The following is a 24,607-nucleotide window of genomic DNA, read 5'->3' as shown; positions in this document are numbered from 1 at the left end:
TTACAGTGGGAACCAGCCACCACACCTCCCCTCAGGATGGTGCGTCTGACACGTGCGACACGCATGAATCTCAGGTCTAGATTTGGGGCGCCTGCCTAGGACTCCTCCCTAAGCGTCCACCAGATGCCACCAGAGCCGCCTGCCAGCGGGTAAGGGCCTCTCGGCTGCAGAGTGCCCGGCCTCTACTGCTCAGGCCAGGAGCCTGGCACGCAGCCCTGGGAACGGGTGCACAGAGGGCAGAGGCCTGCGCAGCCACGCTCTGACCCTGCATGACCCCTGGCAGCTGGTGGTGCACCTGAAGCCAGGGGAAGGCCACGACCTGCAGGGGGCTGCCTGCGTGGTCCCTGCCGCACACCCTCCCTCCTGACACTCCTGGAACCCCTCCCTGGAAGCCCGCATCACTTCCACCGCATCAACTCCTGGAGCCTTCCCTGCAATGTCCCCACTCCCTGTGCCGGCCCTGTGATGGCTGTGGGAGGCTCGCTCTTCTGAGCTGCACCTCCTCGTGGCCTGCAAGGTCCTGTCACCCACGTACCTGCTGAGTCAAGCCAATGGACGGCCCCCAAGGACCTCGGCTCCCCCATGTCTCCCACCCCGGCTCCCCACAGCTGGCTCCCCCGTGTCTCCCACCCCGGCTCCCCACAGCTGGCTCCCCCGTGTCTCCCACCCTGGCTCCCCACAGCCCACTCCCTTCTATTTCCCTGACTTGCCAGAGCCCCCGGGCCTGGGCCACCACTAGCCCTCCAGCCCACATGCCTGACTTCCCGACAGCACATCTGGCTGTGTCTGTTGCCATCCGCAGTGAGGCGGCTCCAGGTCACGCAGTCTAACCCAGTGCAAGCTGTAAACCCTCAGGCTCACTGCTAGCATGGCTGGGGGTGGGGGGGAGAGTGTGGTGCCAGCCTAGGGGCATGCTGAAGATGGCAAGAGGGTCTGCTGTAGGTGAGGCACGGCTTGCCCCTGCTGGAGGGGTGGAACAGCCCTGGGGTGGCAGGGAGAGGGTGTGTGCAGAGGAGCGCAGGGCACAAAGTGAGGTCCCGATACCCAGTTGGCCACTATGACTATTGTGCAAGGGAGCTGTCATGGGCCGAGGGGTGACGGGACCAGCCATGGCCGCCCCACTGGGCAGGGAAGCTGCACGCAGGTCCGGGTGGCAGGCACCTGGGCCCCAGCTGGTAGCTGAGGGAGTGTTGGCACGGTGGGGTGCTCGCAGCAGCGGGTGCTGTGTGGCATGGGACAGAGGCAGGCGGCACGTCTCACAAAGGGAGTTTAATGGAACTGGTCGACACACGGGGGCAGGGGGCCAGGCTCAGCGGGGAGGGCACAGCCCCCCAGTGCTGGACCCCTCACCCCGCGGGAACACTGACGTGGTTGAGGGGCAGCATTGCGGGGCCCAGGTGGTCCCTGGGAGGAAAGTGAGGGAGGTCCCCCAGTGCCGTGGGCATGGCAGCAACCAACCCAGCAATGCCCACACGGGCACGTAAGTCCAACAGAGCAGCCCGGCAGGCAGAAGTCGGGGTTCCCCAGCCCGGGGCTCTCTCAGACTGGAAGGCCCCTGCTGGGCAGGGCAGGCGCTGGACAGCAACGTCCCTGGGGGAGCGGGGGCAGCCCAGAGTTCAGGGAGCAAGCACCTTCCTCGAGGTGGGCTTGGCAGCTGTGTCCCCCCTGGCGCTTCCAGGCCAGGGCGGGGGCGTTGGCGCGGGGGTCTCTCACTGCGTGCGGAGTTGGTAATCTAGGATGTAGAGCAATGGGGTGGTCAGCACGCCCCCCTCCCCTCCCGGCCGCCCCCCAAGGCCCACACTCACCTCCGTTCTGGGTGATGTACCGCACCCAGGGCAGGGCCTGGTAGCCGCTCTTCTCAATGATCTTCAGGTAGCGTACCTGGGCACAGCGCTTTCCTGAGCACCTGCCGCCCGGCTCTCCGGGCTGACCCCAGCGGAAGGCGTGCTGCACCCCAGCCTTCCTGAGGGCCCCTGCCACGGGCCAAGGAAGGGCAGGGCCCAGCAGCACCAAGCTGCTGGGCAAGCAGAATGGCACGCCTGGGAGCTAGGGGGCTGGGAGGTGCCAGGAGCCTGCCCTCCTGCCCGGGTCCCCAGCGCTGGCCATGCCGAGTCCACCCCTGGAGCCTGCCCTCCTGCCCGGGCCCCCAGCGCTGGCCATGCCTACCTGGATACCAGAGGTAGTGAAGTAGGGGATTTCAAACTTGACACTGATGGGCGGCTTGCCCTCCTTGTCCTCAGCCTCCACACTGGGCAGGCCGAAGTGGGCCCGCATCAGGTACTCCTTGCCGCCCTGCGGAACAGACCCAACGGGCCAAGGGGATGCCGGTCAGGGGGGCCCGGTCCCCAGCGACCCCTAGGAGCCAAAAGTTTGTCCTGTGCGGTCTGCTGTCACCCTGTCCCCCAACTCGCAATGCCTGATGGACCATGCCTGCGCACGGGCTGCAAATGTGCTGTCAGAGGCCGTCAGGAGACATTCGCCCAAAGCAAGGGGGACAGAAGACAGGCGGCCAGGCTCGGGGCAGGGGGAAACCCAGAAGGGAGAGCAGGCTGTGGTGGTGGGTGCGGGAGGGCACTGCCTGCCCCCAGCCCCAGCGGCTGGCCTGCTGTGCTTGCAACACGTGCCCTGGAAGCCTGTGCCGGAAGCCTTGTGCCTGCAGTCCAGGGTGACCCAAACTTGCAGGAGGTGAAGCCGGGACAGCCAGGAGGGTAGGCCTGGTGGCGGGAGCAGCCGTCACGCCTGCTGTCCTCTCACGGCACGCTCGCCACACCCAGTGCAGGCCCTGGTGGCCTCCATGCCTGACACATAGCCTGGCAGCAGCTGACATGGCCCCTGGCCCACACTGCCGGCCCGGGGGGTGGGGGGGGCTCTGGGCTGGAGCAGTCCCCCCACAAGATGGATGAAAAGACCCACTTAGCACACTGTGGGGCTTCAATGCCGTCTCATGGGACCACCCCAAGCCGCAGGTGTGCTGGGGTCTCCTGGTGGGGCACCTATCCCTGCGAGGAGGCCCTTGGAGCTGCTCCCACTCGTGTTCTGGGCAAGCCTCAACCAGCATGGGGTGCTGGCCAGCAGGGCCCTCCCATGGGCGCAGTGGGGACGAGGTGGGGGAGGTGGGCGGCCCCAGCAGCTCTCACGTGGAGAGTGAGAAGTGCAGCGGACAGAAGCGGGGGGCGTGGGCGGTGTGTGGGGGGCTGTGGGCGGGACGGGCGGGGCTGTCCCGGAGATAAGGCCAGACCCACTGGAGCGGGGCTGCATGCATGGACAGAGAGGAAATGCAGAAATAGCCCGTGGGCATCTGAGACGCGCCTGGCAGGAGCAGGGCTCTCAGCGGACAAGGTGGGCAGTGAGCAGAGCCCCTTGCTAGGACAGCCCCTGGCAGCTAGCCGCGACCTGACCAGCCCAGACGACGGTCCCAGCGGGCTGGGCTCCAAGCAGAGTGTCGCTGAGCAGCTTCTCGGGACCCAGGTGGAGTCTTAGGGCTGGGATTAGAAAGCAATTCTTTTTTAGGGCTGATTGTTTAGGCAGAGTTAGAGGGAACGAGGCAGGGAGAGGGAGAGAGAAGCATTCTCCATGAGCCGGTTCATGCCTGCAACAGTCACGGCTGGGCCAGGCCTCAGCCAGGAGCCGGAAGCTCCATCTGGGTCTCCCACGTGGGTGCAGGGGCCCAAGCACCTGGGCCTTCACTGCCTTCCAGGCGCGTGGGCAGGGAGCTGACGGGCAATGGCACTGGCGTGGGACGCACGTGTGTCAGACAAGAGTGTAACTTCCTGTGCCACAGCGGCCACCTCGCTGGGACAGGAGTGCGCCCAACGGGCCAAGCTGCCTCGCACAGCCCCCCGGCCCACAGCAGAGCACGGGTCTAAGGCTGGCTGCCCCGCTTCCCACGCAGCTCCCTGCTAACGTGCCGAGAAGCCGCCCAGGAGGGCCACAGGCTCAGACCATGATGAAGGCGAGGTGGACGGAGCTCCTGCCTCCACGCAGCCGGTGCGGCCACCTGAGAGCTGGAGGGAAAGACCGAGCAGTGAGCTTCGATCAGACCCGATCCGTCGCCACGCAGAGCAGCAGCTGGGACATCATCCCGTGCCCTGGGCATCAAACGGGCAAGCCGCAGGCAGCGCGCCCCACGGAGAAAGTGCCAGCCAGGTCCAGACACAGGGGCGCTGGGGAACGAAATGAGCACCTCGGGCGGGAAAGTGAGTCAGAGGCAGCTGCAGTTTCCAGAAAAAGAAATGCAAATGGCCCCCACCTTGTTGACAACAAGACAGACGCAAATGAGCCCGGCACAGACGGCACCCCACTCACGGTCCCCCATCCCAGACGGCACCCCCACTCACGGTCCCCCATCCCAGACGGCACCCCCACTCACGGTCCCCCATCCCAGACGGCACCCCCACTCACGGTCCCCCAGCCCAGACGGCACCCCCACTCACGGTCCCCCAGCCCAGACGGCAGCCCCACTCATGGTCCCCCATCCCACAGACGGCACCCCTACTCACGGTCCCCCATCCCACAGCCCACAGACAGCACCCCCACTCACGGTCCCCCATCCCACAGCCCACGTCCTGGAGCCTGCCCTGCAGCACACCTTCCGGAGCACAGACCCGACAGGCTCTCTAGGAACTACGGCCACGGGGGGACTGCACGTCCCTGGGTGGGGACTGACTGACAGGGATGGAGTGAGTGCAGTGAACACGCCACGGCCGTGGGTAGCTGCAGCGGGGTCCCGGTGCGGGGCCTGACCCTGCTCCTGGGGCTCACATCCCTCCGAGGGTGCCCGCACAGCACATCTGCTGGCCACATGCCATCCTCCACTTAAACCTGCCCTGCTGGACATGACTGACATCTGACTTGCGCCCAGGCCTGCCTCCACAGCTTCAGACCCAACCATCCCGTGGGCTGCTACAGCCGCGGGCAGGACCCGCCCCATGCCTCTGCCAGGGTGCTGGTGAGGCCTCAGCGGAGAGGCGCCTGCAGTGACTTCTGGCTCCTGACTGAGCTGGCCCAGCCCTGGCCTTGCCACCGCTTGGGGAAGATTGCTGTCTGCCTGACAACCCACGCGTGGAGGCCTAAGGGACAAGAGGAGGCAGGGAAGCTGTGCACCTGCACTCCCTGGCCAGTCACTTGGTCGTGTCCCGATAAACCGCCAGAAGCTGTGGACACACTCAGTGGGTGACGTGCGCCGAGGCAGCGCCCCGAAGCTGTGGGGCCCAGCCCAGCCACATGGCACCCTGCAGGGCAGCTGCTCCCCCCAGCATGCTGGCGCTGACCGGGATGTGCCACCACTGCCCTGGGCATCAGAGAGAGCCGGCGTACAGTCCCCAGACCCACGTCCCTCCTCCCCAGGCGACCTTCCCCCTGTGTGACGCCCTTGGAGGCAGGCCACCCTAACTCCGCTGTGCCCCACACTGCGCGAGCGGGAAGCAGCGGCAGACCCCTGCCAGGCCCTGTGGCTCCTGCCAGGCGGCGGGCACTCACCGGAAAGGACTTAATGGACCACACGATCTCACTGTTCTCGGGCACCCACTTGACGCTGCCCACCGTCGTCTTGAACTTGGGCGAGTCGGCGTCGTTGGGCACAGGGATGTGGATCTCCACGTTGTTGGCCGTGGAGCGCCGCTTGAACTGGCTCTTGGCCTGCGGACACAGGCGGGAGTGGGGGTTCCTGCGTGCCCGAGACCCGGCCCACGGCCTCTGTGCTGTCCCCAGGGCTGGCCCGGGTTGCACAGGGTCAGGAGGGCCCTGCCGTGGCAGCGCCTTCAGGAAGCATTCCCGGAGGCCTGGGTGTGACCCCTCCCTGACAGCGCGGCCTGCTCAGGATGGACGGACAGCAGCCTAGCCCAGCTCACAGCCCTGTCAGCAGGAAGCACCACGTAGCTCCACCCCTGGCTCATAGCCCTGTGCCCAGGGCCTGCAGCAGGCAGCGCCAGGCAGCCCCTGCCCCATAGGTGGGGTATGCTTAGCACAGGCAGATGACAGCCCAGCCCCTGGCCCCTGCCCCATGCAGTGGGCAGACCCAGCTCACGGCCCCTGCCCCATGCAGTGGGCAGCCCCGGCTCACGGCCCACTGCCCCGAGCAGCCCCGGCCCCTGCCCCCTGCCCCGAGCAGCCCCGGCTCACGGCCCACGGCCCCTGCCCCGAGCAGCCCCGGCCCACGGCCCCTGCCCCGAGCAGCCCCGGCCCCTGCCCCCTGCCCCGAGCAGCCCCGGCCCACGGCCCCTGCCCCGAGCAGCCCCTGCCCCCTGCCCCGAGCAGCCCCTGCCCCCTACCCCGAGCAGCCCCCTGCCCCGAGCAGCCCCGCGTGGCCCTCGTCCTGGACTTCACCTTGATCATGTACTCGATGCGGCTGTGGGAATGCTTCTCAATCACAGACTCGATCCATATCAGGGGCTTCACCTGCGGGCGAGGGGAGCTGGGCTCACGCCTGGGCACCAGCGCAGGCCCCTGCACAGAGGGCACGCTGCGGCCAGCGGCGGGGCTGGGGCGTCCCTGGGGCCGCTCACGTGGGTGTTGAGGCGGTAGGACATGAGCTCGAACTCGCCGTCCGGGGGGATGAAGGAGATGGTACGGTCGTTCTCGAAGCGCGAGAGCCGCACGCACTGGTGGAACTTCACGTCCTCCAGCTCCACAGACTTGCTCTTGCCGCCTGGGGGGAAGGCGGGGTGCAGGGCGTGAGCCCCGACCCGGCTCCCCCGCCTGCAGAGCCCCCCACTTGCCGGAGATCAGGGTGCAGGGCGTGAGCCCCAACCCGGCTCCCCCACCAACAGAACAGAGCCCCCCACTTGCCGGAGATCAGGGTGCAGGGCATGAGCCCCGACCCGGCTCCCCTGCCAACAGAGCAGAGCCCCCCACTTGCCGGAGATCAGGGTGCAGGGCGTGAGCCCCGGTCCGGCTCCCCCGCCTGCAGAGCCCCCCACTTGCCGGAGATCAGGGTGCAGGGCGTGAGTCCCGGTCCGGCTCCCCCGCCTGCAGAGCCCCCCACTTGCCGGAGATCAGGGTGCAGGGCGTGAGCCCCAACCCGGCTCCCCCGCCTGCAGAGCAGAGCCCCCCACTTGCCCGAGATCAGGGAGCAGGGTGTGAGCCCCAACCCGGCTCCCCCGCCTGCAGAGCCCCCCACTTGCCGGAGATCAGGGTGCAGGGCACGGTGGCCTGGCCTGCTCAGAGCCTCCCACAGGCAGCTCATGTTGGACTCAGATTTAACTGGGGTGAACCTTAGGGCTCCTGGAGGGCCCAGGCCGCACCACCCCGTCGCTCCTGTGTCCTGTCTCCCACCACGGGCTGACCGGCAGTCGGGACAGCCACACTAATGCCTTCAGGCCTGAGAGGCCCTCGCCCAGCCAGGCCTGGGCACTGGGGCCGCAGCCCTCTGCTGGCAGGCCTGAGAAAGCTGGCGCCACTAGGCTGGAGCCACTCTATCCTGCCCTACCCAGGGTGGCACAGGCCAACCTATGGGTGGCCTGCACGCAGCCCAGGCCCAGGGCCCCAGGGGTGACACAGGTGGGGTCCCCACAGGCTGGCAGCTGGCAAGGGTACTCACGGCCCGTGTTGTCGAAGAGCACCTTGTCGTTGAGGCCCAGGCGCAGCTCTGGCATCCCCGACAGGAAGACCCGCATCTTGATGGAGCCCACGATCTCGCTGCGTAGCACGTTGCCGTTGGCGCTGACCTAGGGGCAGGCTGGGGTGAGGAGCGGCCCACCCCGCACCCCTGCACACCCACAGCCCTCCCGGTTGGCCACTGCTCCACTCCCCCACCCGCCCAGCCTCCCACGGGCCTGTGGACAGCTCCCCCGGGACCCAGCTGCATGCGAAGCTGGCCTAAGGGCTCCGGGTGCTTCGGCAGCCCTCTCCCCACAGCTGGTCCTGGGAAGGCGAGTGCCGGGCTAGGTGCAGGCCAGAATTTCCCTTCCTGCGAATCTGCTTTTCTTGGGACTGGGGAGGACCTGGAGGGGCTCCTGGGGCTCCTGAAGACCACCTCAACCACAGGCCGACAGCTCCCTGGGCAGAGGATCCCCCCAGGCCCTAGCAGAACAAGCAGGGTGCAGCTGAGACAAATGAGGAAACGCCACAGGGTGTGCTCCAACCCAGGAGCCCAGAGCCCAGGCCCTGCGCCCAACCCCTGCCACGAGGGTATGGAGGGCCCACCCTGGCCTGCAGCTGCCGGTGCCCAGACAGCCCTGAGCAGGCACAGCACAAGGCCTGTGGGGTCTGCTTCTGCCTGGCCCCCAGGAAGGAGAGCCATGACCTCCTGGCTCTTGGGTGCCCCTTCAGAAAGGGGCTCGCTGCTGTGTTCACACAGGAGGCAGCGGCTGGGCCTTCAGGCTGGGTGCATGGGATGAGGGATGCTCGCCCAGCGGCGCTCCAGGGCCGGGTGCAGTGACACCCCACCAGCCACACTGAGGGCCCCCACCGTGCAGCCTGAGGCATCTCTCCCCTTCCAGGTGGAATTCTGGGCTGCCCCCTCAGCACTCAGACCCTGGTGCCAGCTGGGTGTGGAGGGCACAGGAGGGCTTACAGCCGAGGACTGTGTGGCCCCCACGCTCCCAAAGCTGCTCCCCGGGACTGGCCCTTCACCTCAGAGCCCTGGAGGAGCTGGATGGGAAGTGCCGGCCCCACAGCCAGGGACATGCTTGGTGACAAGTTGATGGGTGGGCCAAGCTGGTCCCACCCTCCTTGGCTGCTGTTGCTGTGTGAAGCTGTCCTCTAACCACATACTGCAGGAGACGTGCTGCCCTGCGATCCGTCCCTGTGCGTCCCTTGAACTGACTGCTGCCTCCCGGGGCTGCTGTCACACACGCTGCTGTGTGGCTTGTGGCCACGTCGCGTCACACACACACACACACACGTTCACCGACTGAAAAACCCAGTACAATACAACATCAAACTTCACCAAACTGACTTACAGACTTACAATGCCACCACTCAAACCCAGCTGGACCACTCCACGTGGACACAAGCAGACCCTGCCCTGGCCGCAAGGGCCTGAGCCGTCCTGCTCCCTGGCCAGACACGATCTGTGCCCATGCGTGCACCTGCACATGCCATGTGCACAGCTGCCTTCCCAGCCGAGGGCACGTCCCCTGATGGGTGCTGGGATGGACAGCCACCAGAACCCGGCAGGCCGCAGCTGACAGCTCGGCTCACAAGGACCCAACACTGCACTCACACAACCGCCTCACGGTGACAAAACCAAAGCAGGCAGATGGCGGGTGCAGGGAGGGGAGTGGCCCGCAACGGGGTGCCAGAGGGCCACATGGGGCAGGCCTGCTCACCAGAGGCACGCCAGACCCGACAGCCAGCGGCAAGGGGTGCACACGGGGTGCCCCAGCGTGTGTGCGTTGGCTGCGCTTACCAGCAGGTTCACAGACTCGATAACGTCCAGGAACACCTCGTTCTTCCGGTACTTGATGCCTTCCGACCGCCAGGACACGGCGTTGGTGACAGTGGCGGGGGGCCGGGGCGCACCTGTTTCCAGCTTGTGGCCTTCCTGCGTGATGTACCTGCGGGGCCACCAACCTTAGTGAGGGAGAGAGCAGGGGCGCCAACACCACAGCATCGAGCCAATTCTCAGCTGGGCTGGAGCGGGTGGGGAGCCGGCCTGCCGTCGTCTCCTGGGCTCCCCGGCACCTGTTCCCGCACGGCTGTGTCACACACAAGGCCGTCTCGATGACTTCTAAAGGGAAGCTGGCACCATGACGGGGCTGCAGTGCCCAGCTCTGGGATGAGGGGTCAGGACTGAGGATGAGGTGGGCCTTGGCTGCTCCCCCGCCCCCGGGGGGGTGGCCACATGGCCCGACTGTTGGGCACAGCAGATGCAGTGCCAGGGACGTGGGCTTCTCTGAGTGCCCAGTGGGACGATGGCATCCTAGGCTGTGAAAGGAGTGCCAAGTGCTTGCTGCTGGCCAGACTCCCACCCAGGCCACACTCCGCCCCAGTCCTTATCTGATGGGCAGGACCAGAAGGGGCAGACACGGCCTGTGGGAGCAGCAGTAGCACAGGCGGGGGCGCCCCTGAGCAAGGGACACCACAGTCCACGTGGACAGAAGGGGACCCCCTGTCACCCGGGAATTCAGTCTACGTGGGCAGATGGGGACCCCGTCACCCGGGAATTCACAGTCTACGTGGGCAGATGGGGACCCCGTCACCCAGGAATTCACAGTCCACGTGGGCAGAAGGGACCCCCTGTCACCTGGGAATTCACAGTCCACGTGGGCAGAAGGGGACCCCCTGTCACCCTGGAATTCATAGTCCACGTGGGCAGAAGGGGACCCCCTGTCACCCGGGAATTCAGTCTACGTGGGCAGAAGGGGACCCCTCGTCACCCGGGAATTCACACTCCACGTGGGCAGAGGGGGGACTGTCCTATCACCCAGGAAAGCTGGATGGATGAGACACGGATCCCAGGCCCTGGAGAGCAACTTGGGACAGGCTCGGGAGGATGGGGCATGGCGCCAGCGGGTGGAGGCGGCCCCGCCCACACCCCACACTCACTCCTGCAGGATCTTGCTGTCGGTGGTCTGCGGGTAGCCGAAGTCCATGAGCTCGTCCAGCAGCTCGTAGATGATGACGAAGTTGTCGCGGATGCTCTCCTCCTCCAGCTCCTTGAAGTACTCAGAGAACACCTGTGCCGAAGCCAGGGACCGGGAGCCACTCGGGTGAGCTCCAGCCACATTTCCCGTGACCTTGGTGGGGTCCCCAGACCCCCCGACAGCTCCACACACTGAACGGGCTGTGAGAGGCATCGGGAAGGGACACCACAGGCGGTGCCAAGCCAGAGCTGGAGGGCGTCCCTGCTCAGCCCACGTCAGGCTGCCCAGCTCCCCTGGACTGCATGGGTGGAGCCCGCTGAGGGATGCCAGAGGCCTGGCCCCCAACTTAGATCGCACAGCCCCCTTTGGCCAGACCCCCAGCCCTCTGCCCCCGGTCCCTCTCAGCCAGCATCCCTGCGGCCTTCAAGTTCTCTGACAGTCAGCAGCGGCTTCCAATCCAGCAGGCCTTCCGCGTCCCGCCTAGCGCTCTCCCCGGGCAGCCTGCAGGCCCAGCGCTGCCCGCCATGTCGCCCACCGCGCCGCCCACCTCGCTGCCCACGGCCACGCTGTTCCAACCGTACTCACACACACACGCCGTACATGCAACACACACATATACACCACACTGGCACACACCATACACATATACACACTCACACTCACACACACACAGACACACTTCTGCACTTGCACACCGCCTCACCCTCCTGCAGGCGGGCAGCTTCCCGTCTGTTGTGGACCTCAGGCAGCAGCCTTGAGAGCGCCCTGGGGACGGTCACTGCCCAGCCCTGTGGCCGGCGGGGGGCACACTCCTGCCCTGAGTCCACGCTGCCCCTCACGGAGACCAGAGAGTGCCAGGCAGGACGGCCAGGGCACGCCGGGGGCACTCACCTGCACCACCTTGTACAGGAAGGAGAAGACGAGAGACACGCATGCATTTTTCTTGGAGGTGGCGACCACTGCGCTGCGGTCAAGGAGTCCTCAGAGACTGCGAGCCCCAAGGCCTGCCCACCCCGGCTGGCACTGCTGGCCCCTCACAGGGCTCCTCCCAGGAGCAGAGCGGGTGCAGCCAGCCCTGTCCACCCACTGAGCAGGACTCACCCCAGTTCTGCGGCTCCGCCCGCAGCCCTCGCAGCGGGGTGTGCGTCCCTGTAGCAAACCCTCTGAGCGAAGCCTCCATCTCCCCGCTCAGCGGGAAGCTGTGTAAGGACTTCCCGGGGTGCTATGCTAAGGCAGCTGGCACAGGCCCAGCCCCCGCCGGGGTCGCCAGCCCCTGCCCCACAGGGTCCCCAGAAGCGGAGTACTTTCTGTTCCGGGTCCCTTGCTGCATCCGGGCCATCCTGTTCACAACAGGCCTGAGCACCTGACCCACTCCGGGCATCCACGCTGGCACCTGCCCACCACCCTCCCCCTCCTACCCTGGCCAGCGGCACAGCAGGGACCCAGCTGGAGGTGGGGGACCGAGCCCTGCCTGTCCCCCGACTGCCCACGCGTGTAGGCCGCTCCCACGGCTCCCGCCTCACCTTGCCAGGCCATACCACTAAAGGCACAACTGCACGTGGGTCATCACTGGCAAGGAGTGACCCCCCCCCAGCCCCGCAGACACAGGAGGAAAAAGACTGAAAGCCATCCCTGCCAGCCCGTCCTCCTCACCCCGACCAGGCTACGGTCAACACGGCCGATCCCCCAGGGCGTGGAGGACTACCCGCGTGGGCCACAGCCACCTGCCATGCACTGTGGAGTTGCCTGGGGTGGGCCAGCGTGCACGTAGAAGCCAGGCATGCGCTGGGAGCCAGGAGGGGGCAGTGACCACCACCCGGACCACTACCACACAGGAGCTGGCAGGGCAGGCGGCACAGGACCAAGGAGCCACCAGCCCAACCGCACCAGTGTTCCATTGTACCGGGGGAGATGAGCGGGACACAGCCAGGCCACTCCAAGTCCCCAGCGCCCGTCCACCCCGTCCCCTCTCCCCAGCGCCCACCCACCCCGTCCCCTCTCCCCAGTGCCCGTCCACCCCATCCCCTGTCCCCAGCGCCCGATCACCCCGGCCCCCGGCCCCAGCGCCTGTGGGGGATACGGTACAGGTTGTTGTGTTTGATCCACATGAAGCGGACGCCGCCGTGGGCCAGGATGGGAGACAGCGTGCCCTCCTCCTCCCTCTCCATCAGGATGGGCATGAAGTGCTCCACCTCGGACATGTCCACGTCGCCGCGGTAGTTCCGACAGATGAGCACCTGGGGACAGGGACAAACAGGCTTGGTGTTCTCCTGCCTCCTGGCCTGGGGCCAGCATCAACCGAGGTGAGTTTCCCCACGGCCTCCTCAAACCCCTCCTGTATTAGTGCCCACAACGAGGGCCTGGCTTTGCCCACTGCCGAGCACCCACGAGTACCCACGACGGGGGCCTGACCTCGCCCACTGCCGAGCACCCACGACAGGAGCCTGGCCTTGCCCGCTGCTGAGCACCCACGTGAGTACCCATGACGGGGGCCTGACCTCGCCCACTGCCGAGCACCCACATGAGTACCCACGACGGGGGCCTGGCCTCGCCCACTGCCAAGCACCCACGTTAGCGCCCACAACAGGAGCCTGGCCTCGCCCACTGCCGAGCACCCACGACAGAAGCCTGGCCTCGCCCACTGCCGAGCACCCACGACGGGGGCCTGGCCTCGCCCACTGCCGAGCACCCACGACAGAAGCCTGGCCTCGCCCACTGCCGAGCACCCACGTTAGCGCCCACAACAGGAGCCTGGCCTCGCCCACTGCCGAGCACCCACGACAGAAGCCTGGCCTCGCCCACTGCCGAGCACCCACGACGGGGGCCTGGCCTCGCCCACTGCCGAGCACCCACGACAGAAGCCTGGCCTCGCCCACTGCCGAGCACCCACGTTAGCGCCCACAACAGGAGCCTGGCCTCGCCCACTGCCGAGCACCCACGACGGGGGCCTGGCCTCGCCCACTGCCGAGCACCCACGACGGGGGCCTGGCCTCGCCCACTGCCGAGCACCCACGTTAGCGCCCACAACAGGAGCCTGGCCTCGCCCACTGCCGAGCACCCACGACGGGGGCCTGGCCTCGCCCACTGCCGAGCACCCACGACGGGGGCCTGGCCTCGCCCACTGCCGAGCACCCACGTTAGCGCCCACAACAGGAGCCTGGCCTCGCCCACTGCCGAGCACCCACGACGGGGGCCTGGCCTCGCCCACTGCCGAGCACCCACGACGGGGGCCTGGCCTCGCCCACTGCCGAGCACCCACGACAGGAGCCTGGCCTCGCCCACTGCCGAGCACCCACGACAGAAGCCTGGCCTCGCCCACTGCCGAGCACCCACGACGGGGGCCTGGCCTCGCCCACTGCCGAGCACCCACGACGGGGGCCTGGCCTCGCCCACTGCTGAGCGCCCACGACAGAAGCCTGGCCTCGCCCACTGCCGAGCACCCACGTTAGCGCCCACGACGGGAACCTAGCCTCTCCTGCTCCCTAGCTCAGACCACACAGTTGCCCACACCTCCCGCGGATGGCCACCCAAGGGAGTCCACAGGCCGGCATCCCTGCCCCTGGGCCAGTGCTGCGCTCCCCCACGCGGGGACTGAGACACCCTGCGTCCACCACCCGCCACGGTCTCCCGGTTAAGGAGAGGGACCGATTGCAGCGGGCCTGGTTCCCCGGGGGAGAGCTGACTGCGCAGGCTCAGGATGCTTGCACCTTACGGGGCGTGCTCACAGGGACCCAAGCACTCCCTGCTAATGTGCCTGGGGGAGCTGAGGCCCCAGTCCCCTGCCGCGGCAGGGGAGAGCAGGAGGGCATGCTTGCCTCCTGGCTTGGGCCCGGCCATGGCCAGCGTGGCTCTCCGCAGAGGGAAGCAGTATGGGTGGACCTCTGCCTCGCTGTCGCCAGAACTCTGTCTTGCAAATAAACAAATCTTACCAAAAGTAAACAAATTCCTGGGTACACCGTGTGACAGCCCTCACGCACACCCAGGGAATGGAAATAAAAACACATGGGGCCGGGCCCAGTGCAATGGCTCAGATGGCTAATCCTCCTTTCGCACACACCATCCCATATGGGCACCGGTTCGAGTCCTGGCAGCTCCACTTCCCATCCAGCTCCCTGCCTGTAGCCTGGGAAAGCAGTGGAGGACGGCCCAAAGCTGCACCTGCACGGGAGACCTGGAAGAAGCTCCAGGCTCCTGGCTGTGGATCAGCTCAGTTCTGGCCGTTGTGACCACTTGGGGAGTGAACCAGCAGACAGAAGGCCTCTCTGTCTCTCCTTCTCTCTGTAAATATGACTTTTCAATAGAAACAAGTTAAAGAAAAAAAAAAAAAAAAGGCAGAAGCTTGAAGGAGCCAAGCAGGAGCCAGAGGGCCGGGCGGTTCCGGGAAGCTTACTGCTGGAGACACTGGGACCCCCTGTTGGATAAACGCGGTTTGCGCGGAGGCAAACTGGCCACACCTGGGGTCTACACGGGGTGGGCCAAAGCACAGCTGCCCCCCCCCGCCCCGTGTGGACACTGTCCTACCTGCCATGGGCTACCCTCAGCCCAGTACACCGCCCCTCCCCGGGGCCAAGTTAGGGTGCTCCTGGGGGCTCGGCCGCCCCTTCCATAGCCACTCACCGCTCTGCGAGACGCCCGTGCAGCTGTGTGGCTGGAGGCCGTGGCTGTGCGTTTGCCCCAAACACCCACACAAAACGCCCACGACAGGAAGACAGCCCAGAGGGGAGGTCTCCAGCCAGAGGGCTTTGCAATGCAGCCAGGACGGCTGCTCTGTGCCCGCGGCGGGCTCCATGCACACGAGGTGGGCTCAGTGCCCACAGGTGGAAGGGGCGAGGGAACCGGGATGGCTGCCCTGTGCCCGCGGCGGGCTCCATGCACACGAGGTGGGCTCAGTGCCCACAGGTGGAAGGGGCGAGGGAACCGGGACGGCTGCCCTGTGCCCCAGGCGGGCTCTGTGCACACAAAGCGGGCTCAGTGCCCATGAGGTGGAAGTGGCTATGGAGCCAGGATGGCTGCCCTGTGCCTGCGGCAGGCTCAGTGCCCACGACGTGGAGGGGGTGAGGGACGCCTGCCCTGTGCCCGCAGCAGGTTCAGTGTACAAGAGGCGGAGGAGGTGAGGAAGCCGGGATGGCTGCCCTGTGCCCGCGGCAGGCTCAGCGCACAGGAGGTGGAGGGCTGGGGAGCTGGACCGGGCAAGCCCACCGGTGCCCAGGGCATGCAGGGACCAAAGTGGAAGCCCGTACCTGTGCTGGGACAGGTTCCCAGCGCACACACGCCCCGCACCCCTCGGGGAAGTGTCCTCCCTGCCCCCCAGATCTGGTCGGGCAAGGAAGGCCCTCACGGCACCTGGCGTGCTGTGCGCCTCCTGGCATCCAAGGAAGCGCACCTTGAGGGCACTTTGGGAACGCACTGGCATGGCGCAGGACCCTCTCCTGCTTTGAGCAAACACCTGCGCTCCAGCACCAGCCGCGCTCCCCTCACACCGGCCCGGGAGCTGTGGCCCACACGCCCAGCTGATGCGGTCCTGGGGGGAGGCGGGTTGGTCACTCCTGAGAGGCCTGGCGAGCCCACCTTCCAAACTTATTTAGTTTTACGTGAAAGGTAGATTTTACAGACAGAGAGGAAGAATTTGTGTCCACTGGTTCACTCCCCAAGTGACCACAATGGCTGGAGCTGATTCGATTTGCAGCCATGAGCCAGGAGCCTCTTCGAGGGTCTCCCCCACGGGGGTGCAGGGTCCCAAGGCTGTGCACCGTCCTCCACTGCTTTCCCAGGCCACAGGCAGGGAGCTGGATGGGAAGTGGAGCAGCCGGGATACGAACCAGTGTCAATATGGGATCCTGGTGTGTGCAGGCCTGCTATGCCAGCACTCCTTGGTGGCTGGACCCCTGCAGGGCTCAGCTCCACCTGTCACCCTTCTGTGTCCCAGGATGAGAGCACTCGGCAAAGGTACACGGGGTGGGGACCTCAGGGCTGTCACCTAACGGGGTGGGGACCTCAGGGCTGTCACCTAACGGGGTGGGGACCTCAGGGCTGTCACCTAACGGGGTGGGGACCTCAGGGCTGTCACCTAACGGGGTGGGGACCTCAGGGCTGTCATCTAAGGGGGTGGGGACCTCAGGGCTGTCACCTAACGGGGTGGGGACCTCAGGGCTGTCACCTAACGGGGTGGGGACCTGAGGGCTGTCACCTAACGGGGTGGGGACCTCAGGGCTGTCACCTAACGGGGTGGGGACCTCAGGGCTGTCATCTAACAGGGTGGGGACCTCAGGGCTGTCACCTAACGGGGTGGGGACCTCAGGGCTGTCACCTAACGGGGTGGCGTCCCCCGGCCGGTCACCTAACGGGGTGGGCCCCCCGCCCCGCCGGTCGCCTGGCAACCAGAACCCGCTCGGTACCTTGCCCTTGAGGTCCAGCACGTACACCGCGCTGGCGGACATGGCGGCTGCGGCGAGGCCTCGGCAGCGGCCACGGGCGGCGGGAACGGCGGGGACAGCGCGGACGCTGCGGGGCGTTGGGCGAGGCCGGGCGCGCCCCGCGACGTTGCACCTCCACTTCCGGGCCGGCCGGCCACGCGCGGACCGTTATGTCCGGTGGTGCTGGTAGTGGAGGGAAGGAAAAACAGGAGCAGTCCGGGACGCGCAGGCTCGGGAGGGCGGCGCGCGTGCGCAGAGCGGCCCTGGGAGACCTTATTTCTCGCCACCCTCCTCCAGTCCCCGGAAGTGAGGCGCAGGGGGCGGGGCCCGAGCCGGACACGCCCTCGCCGCCAGGTGAAGGAGATGATGGAATGTTCTCTGGCGGCCAGAGTCCGCGGAGCCGGGGCTGGGGGGCCGGAGCCGGCCGGGGAGCGGCCAGGCCGCCGCCGTCACCCCCTCCCCGTCGCCTCCTGCACATGTCCGCCTGACCACGTGGCCGGGGGACAGCGCTCCTGCTCTGCGTTCGCCAGCTTCGACAGAATCCAGAGCGGGAACACACCACTACTGTCCCCCAACACCTCCCGGCGTCCCAAGGCGCGACAGCGCCCTGCAGTGCCCCCCAAACCTCCTGTCCTACAGTGTTCCCCACCCCTCCGTCCCTCCAAGCCTTGCCAGCACCCTGCAGTGTCCCCCACCCCTCAGTGTCCCCCCAAACCTCCTATATCCCCAAACCCTAACTGTCCTGCAGTGTCCCCCACCCCTCCTGTCCCCCCAAACCTTGCCAGCACCCTGCAGTGTCCCCCCAAACCTCCAATATCCCCAAACCCTGACAGCGCCCTGTTGTGTCCCCCAAACCTCCTGTCCCCCAAACCCTGACAGCACCCTGTTGTGTCCCCCAAACCCTGACTGTCCTGCAGTGTCCCCCACCCCTCCCGTCCCCCCAAACCCTGCCAGTGTCCTACACTGTCCCCCAAACCCTGCCAGCGTCCTGCACTGTCCCCCAAACCCTGTCCTGCAGGTCCCCCACCCCTCCCGTCCCCCCAAACCCTGCCAGCGTCCTGCGGGGTCCCCGACCCTCCATGATCAGGAGGACCCCACAGCAGAGGGGCAGAGCTTCAAGCAGTTCCTGGAAGAATGGATTCCCAAGACAGGTTTGTTCTGGTGCAAATTTCATTTCTTAAAAATGTGATGGAGACTGTGTGATATGAAAAAAAAAAATCGTACGTGGATCTCATAAATGTTTGGCACGTAAATACAACTTGTAAAACGACTTATGGGGCCTGGCACGATAGCATAGTGGTTAAAGTCCCTCTGGGGCCGGCGCTGTAGCGTAGTGGTTAAGGTCCTCTCCTTGGGCGTGCCAGGATCCCATATGGGCACTGGTTAGTACCCCCGCTGCTCCACTTCCCATCCAGCTCCCTGCCTGTGGCCTGGGAAAGCAGTGGAGGACGGCCCACAGCCTTGGGACCCTGCACCCGCAGGGGAGACCCGGAAGAGGCTCCTGGCTTCAGGTCGGCTCAGCTCTGGCTGTTGCAGCCACTTGGGGAGTGAACCGGTGGACGGAAGATCTTCCTCTCTGTCTCTCCAACTCTCTGTATATCTGCCTTTCCAATAATAAATAAATCTTTTTTTAAAAAAAGACTTATGCATTTTTACTGGAAATGCAGATTTAGAGAGGAGAGAGGCAGATCCTCTCCAGGCAGGGAGCTGGATGGGAAGTGGGGCCACAGGGATTAGAACCAGTGCCCATATGGGATCCACATTAGACACTAGGCTACCAGGCTGGGCCCGTGCAGGCGGGCACTCCTGCTGCTGCGTCCTGAGAGCAGTGGCCGCCACACAGCCATCAGACGCCCAGACTTGTACCCTACCGCAGGTGGGCACTGCTGTTCTTGTCCCCGCACTGAGACCAGTGCCCGCCACTCGCCCCCCTCCACCCGCCATCAGTCAGACACTGAGCTGTACTTAACGCCCTCCTTTGCTTTATTGTGCGGCTTCCGGGGTGGCCACCTCGCAGGGCCTGGCTCGCGCCCAGCACTGTGGTGGCTGATGCTGCTCAGGGCATGCCCGCTCCAGCCAGGGCCTTCCCCGGGGTGTCCCGAGGCACGGAATGCCCACCGGGCCCACTCTGATCCCTGCGCAGGGCACACTGTGGCGTCTGGCTCTCCGGGGGGAGGGTGGGTGACTGACGTCGGGCCTGGCAGGAGGAAGCGGGCTGGCCGGGGAACTCGGGCCGAGAGAGGGGCAGGTGGTGGCCCTGGTGCCCAGGTGGCTCGCTGGGCTGGGGCAGAGCGAGCAGCTGGAAGGCCCTGGAAGAGGCAGAGCCACAGGGAGCCCGGAAGGCCGGGCATGTGCCGTGGGAGGCCCCGTCACGTCGGGCGCGGTGGATCACCCCAAGGGAAACAGACCCCTGTTGCCCCCACACCGGGCGCGTTCCGGTCCAAACTACAGCGGCTTGGTCCCGTCCTCCGCGTGGGACCAGACCCCATAATCACACAGGCGCAGGCTCATCTTTAATGCAGAGCCAGGATGAGGGGGCGCGACGGGGGCACGGCCGACAGGATGGGCACGGCCGACAGGACGAGCCCAGCCGGCGGCTACTTGGTCCAGCTGACTTTGGGTATGTCGTAGTGCTCCGTGAGCGTGTCCAGGTGCCTGTTGAAGTCCTGGGGGCCAAGGAGAAAGCTGGCATTGGCACACAGCCTCTTCCCACCTCTAGCTGCACCCCACCAGGCCTCGGATGCCGGCTCCTCCCGCAGGGCCCCTCCCTGGACACCCCCCGGCCCCCACCCGGCCGCACCTCCACTCTCTGCTTGTGGGTCTTCGATGCCTTCTTCAGGATCCGTTCCATTTGCTGCAGGCAGAGCAGAGGCGGTGTCAGAGCCAGGCCGCGCCAGGTGCGCCCTGGCCCAGCAGGAAGGGCATAGCTCGGGCCGCGAACTGCCCCTCTCGCTCAGTCAGATGCCACACGGAGCACCTCCCCTGGGCCTGCGTCCTTGCCAGGTCTCCTCCAGCCCCACTGCACCCCCGGCACCTGCAGCCCAGCCTCCCCCGACCCCACTGCACCCCGACACCTGCAGGAAGGGCCTCCCCCAACCCCACTGTACCCTGACACCTGCACCCGGCCTCCCCCAACCCCTCTGTACCCTGACACCTGCAGCCCGGCCTCCCCTGGCCCCTCTGTACCCTGACACCTGCAGCCCGGCCTCCCCTGGCCCCTCCCAGGTCTCCCCCGACCCCACTGCACCCCGGCACCTGCAGCCCAGCCTCCCCCGACCCCACTGCACCCCAGCACCTGCAGGCCAGCATCCCCTGGCCCCACTGCACCCCGGCACCTGCAGCCCAGCCTCCCCCGACCCCACTGCACCCCAGCACCTGCAGCCCGGCCTCCCCCGACCCCACTGCACCCCGGCACCTGCAGGAAGGGCCTCCCCTGGCCCCACTGCACCCCAGCACCTGCAGCCCGGCCTCCCCCGACCTCTCTCCGCCCGCCTTCCTCGCGGGCCCCGCCTCACCCGCTTCTCCTGCATCTTCTCGAAGGCCGCCTGCGCCGGCGTCCGCTTGTCCAGGCAGCGCCGCTTCTCCTCCTCGTTTTTCTTGCTCGTCCCCATGGCTTCTAGAAGCTTCGCCTTGTCTTTGTCTTTCTTCTTCTTCTTCCTGGGAGGGGACACGGGAGGGCGCAGGGTAAGGAGCCGCCGCCGGGGGAGCCGGGGCCGGCGGGCGAGGACCCGGCACGCGCTCGGCGCTCACCGCTTGGTCACGCCGAGCTCCGCGACGCCCTTCAGCTTCAGGGGTCCCTTCTGGACCTGCTCGTAGGCCTCCATGGCACCGGGAAGCGGGACGGACGCCGGAATGCCACACTTCCTGTTTGTAAACCGTATTTCCGCCCCGGATGCAGGCTTCCTTCGTTCTGATTGGGAGGACGGGGATTCACGCATGCGCTCTTTCGTGGCTATGGGCGGGCCATTTCCGGTCTGGGCGGGGCGAAGAGGCCGGTGCGTAGGCGTCCTAGACGTCGCCTTTCACGCCACACTTCCGCCTTTAGCGCTTACTGCTGTTTCGGAGACTTGAGAGCGCGGGTTCAAATCCCATCTTTGCTACGTTGCTTTTGCAGTCCTGTGTGTCCCGCTCTCACTTATTGCCGACTTTCAAACCTTTGTATTTTTAAAAACATATTTATTTTTAAGCTTTATTTATTTTATTGGAAACACAGACTTACAGTGAGGAGAGACAGAAAGATCTTTCAAATGCTGGTTCACTCCCCAAGCAGCTGCAATGGCTGGAGCTGATCCGATCCCAAGCCAGGAGCCAGGAGCCTCTTCCGGGTCTCCCACGCGGGTGCAGGGTCCCAAGGGTCTGGGCCGTCCTCCACTGCTTTCCCAGGCCACAGGCAGGGAGCTGGATGGGAAGTGGAGCAGCCGGGACTCGAACTGGCACCCCTGTGGGATCCTGGCACATTCAAGGCAAGGACTTCAGCTACTAGGCTACTGAGCTGGACCCCCATGTGCTTTATTTTTAAAGTTTAATCATTTTTAGATGAACGAACACTGTAGCACCACACTTGAATAAGAGCGGGACACGGGATCAGAGGATAAGTTAGGGGCACGTTTGCGTGGCCCTGCAGTGGAGGTGCCCGTTAGGGGCCAGGTCAGCCCCACACCGCTCTCTGTCACAGCTCCCTGCGACCCTGGCCTGGAAGGCAGCTGCCGAGAGCTCAGGCTGGGGCTCTGCCCCACACAGAGAACTCTGTGCCCCCACGGCCACTCTCACCTTCACACACCTGTGTAGCCACAATCAAGATCTAGAATATTCTATCACCCCTTACAATTCTGTTTCCTTCTCCACTTAAGCCCCTCACCCTCATCCTGAGGCAACACCTGAACTATATACTCCATATTGGGCCCGATGTGGTAGCCTAGTGGCTAAGTCCTTGCCTTGAATGTGCCTGTATTCCATATGGGCACAGGTTCATGTCCTGGCTGCCCCACTTCCCACCCGGCTCCCTGCCTGTGGCCTGGGAAAGCAGTGGAGGACGGCCCAAAGCCTTGGGACCCTGCACCTGCGTGGGAGACCCGGAAGAGGTTCCTGGCTCCTGGTTTCAGATCGGCACAGCTCCAGCTGCTGTGGCCCCTTGGGGAGTGAAGCAGTGGATAGAAGATCTTTGTCTTTTCTCTGTAAATCTGCCTTTCCAATACAAAGAAAGAACTCTTTAAAAGGAACCACCCGAAGCATTCCTGGAGCTCAGCGTGCTCGGGCTTCCTGCTCTCGCGGGGTGTAACCCAGTCCTCATTTCGCTGGCTGGGTTTGCTTCCCTGTGTGACCACAGCCAAGCCGCCTGGCCCCGAGCGGTCCCTGGGCCGTGTCCGGCGCGCAGCACTGCCGAGCTGCCCGTGGGAGTCCTCTGTCCGCGGGCCCGGCTTCCGAGGCCTCCGCTGCCCGAGGAGGTTTCCCTGGAATTGCCTCTCTGGCTCCAAGGCTGCGAGAAACAAGCCAGGGAGACATGGTCGGCCATGGCCGCACAATGGAGATGCCAACACTTGAGCTTCTTTTCTTCTTAAGATTTTTTTAAAAAAGATTTGTTTATTTTTATCAGAAAGGCAGATTTTACAAAGAGAAGGAAAGAAAGATCTTCCACCACTGGTTCACTCCGCACGGGGCCGCAACAGCCGGAGCTGAGTTGATCTGAAGCCAGGAAACAGGAGCCTCTTTTGGGTCTCCCACGTGGGTGCAGGGTCCCAAGGTTTTGGGGCATCCCCCGCTATCTCCCCAGAGCGGTGCGTGCTCTGTTCTTTCCCGCACGTGGCTCTCTCGCTCAGCAGTGTACACGGGAGCCCAGTGTATAACCAACGTGCACCTGCCCCTCACCTCCGTCCTCCATGACAACCGGTGCCCTGTCAGTGAGAGGGCACGCCTTATGGTTACCACGGTAACGGGAGGAGGGCCGAGTTGGCCTCCGACCACACCGGGCACGGCGGGCAGAATTCTGGTGAAACCACCATTGCACCAATGAGGGGCACAAACCCACATTCCCCCCACCAAATAAAGCCCGTCTAAATTCTTCTATGTTCAGCTGAGCTATTCTTTCGCTAGTGGCGGGTGCAGCCAACAACACCCACACACCTTCACCAGCTTGGCCAGCGGCCTGGCTCCAAGGCAGCCAAGCTGCTGGGTGCTGGGCTGGGAACGTTCCAGCCTCGGACCTCAGGCAGCCATTGCCCCGGGTTCTCCCGGGAGAGAGAGAGGGGGCGTGATGAGGGAGGTAGAAGCCGGACCCCGCTGCCCAGCTACAGGACTCAGGATGCGAGCAGGACAGCAGCAGGACACCAGCAGGAGGCCAGCAGGCCACCTTGCTCCGTCGCGCCAGCAGGGGGCAGCATGCCAGCGCCTTGTTCTGCACCCACGCAATTGCCTCTTGCAGAGTCCTGCTGGCTCAGGGAGCAGTCAGGGCTTCCCAGGGAAAACGCAGGGCTCCCTCCTGGTGGCTCAGAGTCAGAGAGGGATGGGGCAGCTCAAGGGGCAAGCCCGCACCCCCAGGCCCTCCTTAGTCACGGTCAGTGAGGTGCGGCTGTGTGACAGGGTGATAGGTGGCTGGGAGGGGCTGCTGCCGTGGCGCCACACAGTCAACATCTGCTGGCCAGGCCGTGTCGCACACAGGAGGAAGCGGTGACAACTGAGGTGGTCCTCACCTCACGCACACGAATTTCCGCGAGGGCAGAAGTCTGAGTGGAGCAAGATGCGTTTAAATGGAAAACCTCCTGAGTCCGGAAGATGCGTCGAAGGGGGACTTGCGAGCACAGTGCAGGGGGACAGACAACAGGCCAGGATTAGCCAGAGATCCGGGGTGGGCACCCTGCTCCTGGTCAGACACGAAGAATAAAAAACAAGCAAAACAAAACAAACCTCCAGAAGGGCGAGGAGAATGGGGGAGAGAGAGACAAAGAGAGAGGAAGGGAGGTGGAGGGGGAGAGAGAGAGAGAGGCGGAGAGGGAGAGTGGAGGGGGAGAGAGAGAGGGAGAGAGAAGGAGAGAAAAAAAGAAGGGGGGAGAGAGAAAACAGAACTTGTGTCTTTTTAAAGGGGCAGAGGCGGCGCCGTGGCTCACGTGGCTAATCCTTCCCTTGCAAGTGCTGGGATCCCACATGGGCACCAGTTCTAATCCCAGCTGATCCACTTCCCACCCAGCTCCCTGCCTGTGGCCTGGGAAAGCAGTGGAGGACGGCCCAGAGCCTTGGGACCCTGCACCCGCGTGGGAGACCCGGAAGAGGTTCCTGGCTCCTGGCTTCAGATCGGATCAGCTCAGCTCCGGCCGTTGTGGCCCCTTGGGGAGTGAATGAGCAGACAGATCCTTCTCTCTGTCTCTCTTTCTGTAAATCTGTCTTTCCAATAAAAAGAAATAAATCTTTCAAAGATGTTTATTAACTCCCTGCTGGGACGTAGCTCCTGCCCTGGACGTGTGATTCAGTCCTGGGAGTTGGTGAGGCCGGGCGAGGCAGCTCCACCCGTTAGCAAGTATGTGGGCTGGTTCTGGAGAGGTGTGGACCAGGTAGTGCCGGGCCAAACCTTAGTTCACTGGCATGTGCAGGAGCCAGGCTGGAGTGTGGGTCACTCAGGCTAGGGTATCACGCTTACCAGTTTTGTTTGTTGCGTGAGCCAGGGATGGGAGCAGACTG

The 24,607-nt window shown here is 65.2% G+C and overlaps 3 protein-coding genes across 5 annotated transcripts in view; 1 reads left to right on the top strand and 2 right to left on the bottom strand.

Moving 5' to 3' along the window:
* LOC121163398 (coiled-coil domain-containing protein 130-like) overlaps positions 1-24,607 on the top strand; it is a 469,842-nt gene that overhangs the window by 435,242 nt on the left and 9,993 nt on the right. The window lies entirely within an intron of this gene.
* Positions 1,255-19,367, bottom strand: AP1M1 (adaptor related protein complex 1 subunit mu 1). Of its 3 annotated transcripts, XM_040990844.1 has the most exons (13): positions 19,363-19,367; positions 16,922-17,072; positions 12,607-12,763; positions 11,418-11,485; positions 10,489-10,619; positions 9,350-9,497; positions 7,538-7,664; positions 6,504-6,646; positions 6,325-6,396; positions 5,479-5,637; positions 2,167-2,292; positions 1,806-1,881; positions 1,255-1,732 (listed from the first exon to the last, which is right to left on the bottom strand). In XM_040990844.1, the coding sequence occupies exons 2-13, from the start codon at positions 16,961-16,963 to the stop codon at positions 1,710-1,712; spliced, it is 1,272 nt and encodes a 423-aa protein (XP_040846778.1). In that variant the 5' UTR covers positions 16,964-17,072; positions 19,363-19,367; the 3' UTR covers positions 1,255-1,709. The 3 variants fall into 3 exon arrangements, with proteins under 3 accessions (XP_040846778.1, XP_040846777.1, XP_040846776.1); XM_040990843.1 differs by lacking the exon at positions 19,363-19,367 and having other exon boundaries at positions 16,922-17,118; XM_040990842.1 differs by lacking the exon at positions 19,363-19,367 and having other exon boundaries at positions 9,314-9,497; positions 16,922-17,018.
* FAM32A (family with sequence similarity 32 member A) lies at positions 18,907-20,823 on the bottom strand. Its single transcript, XM_040990983.1, has 4 exons — positions 20,690-20,823; positions 20,455-20,596; positions 19,740-19,793; positions 18,907-19,605 (listed from the first exon to the last, which is right to left on the bottom strand). Exons 1-4 carry the CDS (start codon positions 20,761-20,763, stop codon positions 19,537-19,539), a joined length of 339 nt encoding a protein of 112 aa, XP_040846917.1. The 5' UTR covers positions 20,764-20,823; the 3' UTR covers positions 18,907-19,536.

The sequence above is a fragment of the Ochotona curzoniae genome, unplaced genomic scaffold (genome assembly GCF_017591425.1).
Source record: "Ochotona curzoniae isolate NIBS_2020 unplaced genomic scaffold, NIBS_Ocur_1.0 contig_605, whole genome shotgun sequence".
In the NCBI taxonomy this organism is placed as follows: domain Eukaryota; kingdom Metazoa; phylum Chordata; class Mammalia; order Lagomorpha; family Ochotonidae; genus Ochotona; species Ochotona curzoniae.
Note: the sequence above shows the minus strand (reverse complement) of the source record. Positions and strands in the feature narration are given on the sequence as shown.

What these genes read in the sequence shown, in the direction of transcription:
- AP1M1 (XM_040990842.1), bottom strand. Translation starts at nt 16,963, where the DNA reads ATGTCCGCCAGCGCGGTGTACGTGCTGGACCTCAAGGGCAAG. An exon ending in TGCTGGACCTCAAGGGCAAG is followed by an intron (nt 12,764 to 16,921) that starts GTACCGAGCGGG and finishes CCCTGTCCCCAG; the next exon opens with GTGCTCATCTGTCGGAACTA. An exon ending in GACAGCAAGATCCTGCAGGA is followed by an intron (nt 9,498 to 10,488) that starts GTGAGTGTGGGG and finishes GTGGCCCCGCAG; the next exon opens with GTACATCACGCAGGAAGGCC.
- FAM32A (XM_040990983.1), bottom strand. Translation starts at nt 20,763, where the DNA reads ATGGAGGCCTACGAGCAGGTCCAGAAGGGACCCCTGAAGCTGAAGGGC. An exon ending in AGAAGATGCAGGAGAAGCGG is followed by an intron (nt 19,794 to 20,454) that starts GTGAGGCGGGGC and finishes CTCTGCCTGCAG; the next exon opens with CAAATGGAACGGATCCTGAA. An exon ending in CCCACAAGCAGAGAGTGGAG is followed by an intron (nt 19,606 to 19,739) that starts GTGCGGCCGGGT and finishes CTTGGCCCCCAG; the next exon opens with GACTTCAACAGGCACCTGGA.